The following is a 4,107-nucleotide window of genomic DNA, read 5'->3' as shown; positions in this document are numbered from 1 at the left end:
TTTTTTTTTTTTTTTTTCCTTTTTTCCCCAACAGCCACATGCTACTAGTACTTACGCATTCTGAAACAGGAACTAAATATCAATCCACAACCAAACCTAAAAAAGAAGTCTCTGCCTACATTTCAGACTTGCTGAGCTGTTTTTATACACAGCTGGTGCTCCAACTCAGTCAGGTGATGACAATTTACAATTAGCCCTAAGATTTACTACCTAGGGTCATTTCAGATGACCAGGTTTTACAATAGTATGAAAGCTGTAGAAGTTGTTACTTGTCCAGCAATGAACAATATTACAATATATTACACACATCAAATATAAACTACAGACTATAAGTTACCTTAAAATTGATTTTTTTTTCATTATATTTGAATGTGCTGAGCATTATTTATGCACTCTGTCAGACCTTGACTGATTCTGACTGACAGTATGACCTTTACTGTATAAAATGAATGTTGATTTCTTTCTTTAAAAAAAAAAAAAACTAAGAATGAAGCAGAATGATGACAAACTATCCTTTAGCACTGAGGTCTTCAACAGGGGGCCTGCGACCCCTAGGGGGTCTACAGAGGTACTGCATGGGGGTCGCGAAAATTTTGGTTGATTAGACTTTCTTTTATATTTCCCCCTGCAATTTTTTCCACTCATTGAAATGTCTTTAAATACACATTAACATGAATTCAACACACTGTAGTAAACTGATAAATGGAGGAAGATGTCTTTCAGTCATCAATGCACACATTCAGCGACACACAGGAGCTCTTTCAGGCTGGGCACCATTTCACTCACAACACCTGTCCCATCAACCAGGAATACGAATCTGAACCAGAAATAATCCAATAATTTCAGGAAAAAATTACTTTCGTTACATGACTCCATCTGTAATAAGGTGACTATAGGACGAGTTTGATATAACACAAATTCATACAATATATATAATTAGGGGGTCCCCGCTCCATCTCACCATCAGTTTTGGGGGTCCTTGGCTGAAAAACATGGAAGACCCCTGCTCTAGCAGCCTAAGCCTATAGCAGCATAAATATAGAAATAGCTCAGCATAACCTAACTATTTTGGATAAGGTATGAAATAGAGCCACAGTGAAACATCTATGTGATGACAATATATATCTTTGAAATTTAAATTTATAAAAACGGTAGCAACCCAATCCCTATTAGGGTTGTTTTTATTGAGAAAATTACCTCCATCCATCCAATCTGTCACGCTTATGCCAAGCGTGATGCGAGCTGTGCTGGTGCCAATCTCCAGCTGTCTATGGGTGAGAGGCAGGGTATACCCTGGACAGGCAGCCAGTCCATAGCAGGGCAACACAGAGCCATCCACGCTTAAACTCACACCTAAGGAGGATTTAGAGAAGACAATTAACCTACAGTCATGTTTTTGGACTGTGGGAGGAAGCCGGAGTACCCGGAGAGAACCCACGCATGCTCAAGGAGGATATATGCAAACTCCATGCAGAAAGACCTGAATCAAACTGGGCCGGGAATTGAACCTTCTGGCTGCAAAGCAGCAGCGCTACCCACTGCCCCACTGGGCAGCCTACAAAGAAAGTAAAAATTATCAAAACATTTTTTTTTTCTGTGGCAAACATTTCTTTATTAGTCTATATTAACAAAGTGTTGTTTGATTAAAGGCTAGGGTTGGCAAGAACCATACAACCTTTCTTTTTGATATTTCAACATCTTGCAACTTTAATGTATATATTTACAACTCTCATTTCTGAGTAAAAGAGGAGTCCATAACTAAAATCCATCCTTCAACCAAGCATGCAGTGCCAATGACTGAGATTATTATTATTATTTTTTTAATACAGCCTTAACACTGCTAAACACAATTTTAAGCAGCAGTATAATTGTTGAAAAAATTTCTATAAAGAGGTTGGAACAGCGTTTAAGGAGATGCTGCATGAGATAAAACTTTTTTTTCTGTTGTTGTTTTTTAACTTCCCCCTGTTCCTTTACTTTGTACATCAAGATGCTGAGTACATAGAGTTGGTGGAAATAATCATCTGATCCTGAAAGCAAAAAGAAACATGGAGATTATTTCAAATTTTAGAGGAGCCAGAAACATGGGAAACATTAACATCATAGAAGATGAAGTGGAGTGGAGTACAGTTATACAGTTAATACCTCAGTTAATACCTCAGTGTTGACCTGGACAACGGATTACATTAGAGACACTACTGTGAGGCCGTTGACGAGAAAGGACAAAGCGGGCTACTTTTTTGAGGAAGCTTTGGTCCTGTTGTTTGCAGCAAGATGCTACATATCTCCTTTAGGTATGTTGTGAGAAGTGTGATCCTTTCTGCCATCATGTGCTGGGATCATACCAGTTGAAGAAAGGAAACGGTTGAAAGATGTAGGATTGAGCTCCAAGCACAAGAGTGTGGCACCAATTCAAGAGAGTGACATAAAAAAATACTTGGAATATGATTCCTAGCAGTACCTTATACTGCAACAGCTACAATATTTAAATAGCTTTTTATACAGACATATGTATGCAAATTTTACATCAGAAAAATGAAAACAAAAACTCTTTTTAACAAAAAGGAAATCTGTAACAGGCGAGGATCTCCAAACCTAGTTTCTCCTAGTCCAGCTTTTATTAGCACCTTTCTACCACTAGATGGAGACTGTGCATATGTACTATTAATGCCACGGTGTTAATTTAATGGTGCAGGGCTTAATCATTGCCTGCATCCACAAAGATTAATAGCCATCCAGATGTTGAGATATCAGTTCTAGCTACACTCTAATGACAATCATCAATGCAAAGATGCAAATAACAACCTTTAAAAGATTAATGTTGCTGATCTAATCACCAGGATGACCCTTACATAAATAGCAATGTGAGATTTACTGCAAGACTTTTGGCTCTATGTCAACTGGGCCACCTGGCAGCCATACAAATAAAACCGGCAAGTCACAACAAAGCAAAATTTTCACTTTGGACTAAAATCAATTTACATATTTGTTGTTTAGCTTCAACAGTTCTTTGATTTGGTTTTCAAGCTGTCCCTGAATTTCACCCTTATTCCCCCTTTATTTACCTAACATTTACATAAGCTGTTTGTTTCCTCTATATTCATCTGAACTGTGTCACTTTGAAGTCTTATATGTCGCATACATTAAAATGTATATTTGTTTTATTTTATACTGTAAGTCCTAGTTTTCTTATTTATTCATTTATTTGCTGTTCAGTATGTATCCTCAAAGTCCCTTTCTGATAAACTTGTTATTAAATTTATACAATTTCAGATGTAAAAGCAGAAAAAGTGTGAGAAGAAGCAAATTATGGAGACAAACACTCAGCACTCGTATCCACTTCAAGTGACTCACTAAATTATATGATCTTGCCAAAATGAGTCCTTAGATAAGAATTTATTTATTAGCCCATACAGTGACTTTCTGAAAATGATTTGAGTTTTTATTTTTCCTAGCTACACCATAGACTGCTTTGCCTATTATAAAGAGAAAATGTCATGAATGTAACAGAAGTCACAATCGCAAGTTCATAATTGATTAAATAAAAAAAAAAAACACATTTTAAAGATATGAAGAGACAAAATAGACGCTAAACATAATCTAATAATTTAAACATCAATTCATGTGACACGGTACTTTTCAGTTTATCTCCAAAATTTTGTAAAAATACTGAATGAGTACAATTTAAATCTTTACATATACTTTAATAGATTCTTTGTAAATTATGCTTTAACACCTTTAAAGTCTAGAATATTCCTAAAATTCAGTGATGCAGAGGAATTAGTCAATTAATTTGCAGTTAAAAATTGGAGTTATTATAAAAAAAAAAAAAAACTGTAATGAGACAGTTTTTTCCTCCTATTTTAGATTCCCTTCACTGGGTAGCTTAAATTGAGGATGTAAATCATAATACTTCTCCTGACATATAAAAAGCTTTAAATGTTTAAGTTCTGATATAAAACACAGATCTGTTGTTTTCAACAGATGGGGTTTACTGGTTGCTCCAACAGTTCAGAATGTGATACTGATATTAAATTATAAGGCTCTCCTCTGCTTTTGGCAACATACTTATCAACTTATGATTTAACATGTTATATATATATATAT

At 35.5% G+C, this 4,107-nt stretch overlaps 1 protein-coding gene across 1 annotated transcript in view; it reads right to left on the bottom strand.

Annotated features, from left to right (window-relative positions):
* The window catches only part of LOC107101507, an 18,939-nt gene extending 17,497 nt beyond the window's left edge, over nt 1-1,442 (bottom strand). The window contains exons 1-2 of the mRNA XM_015400457.1: nt 1,439-1,442; nt 1,220-1,353 (exon numbers count right to left, since the gene is read on the bottom strand). Of these exons, the coding sequence (XP_015255943.1) occupies nt 1,220-1,353; nt 1,439-1,442 (138 nt within the window). The remainder of the gene's footprint in view (nt 1-1,219; nt 1,354-1,438) is intronic.
* Between the last annotated feature and the right edge of the window lie 2,665 nt (nt 1,443-4,107).

The sequence above is a fragment of the Cyprinodon variegatus genome, unplaced genomic scaffold (assembly GCF_000732505.1).
Source record: "Cyprinodon variegatus isolate N-32 unplaced genomic scaffold, C_variegatus-1.0 Scaffold1106, whole genome shotgun sequence".
NCBI classification, from domain to species: domain Eukaryota; kingdom Metazoa; phylum Chordata; class Actinopteri; order Cyprinodontiformes; family Cyprinodontidae; genus Cyprinodon; species Cyprinodon variegatus.
Note: the sequence above shows the minus strand (reverse complement) of the source record. Positions and strands in the feature narration are given on the sequence as shown.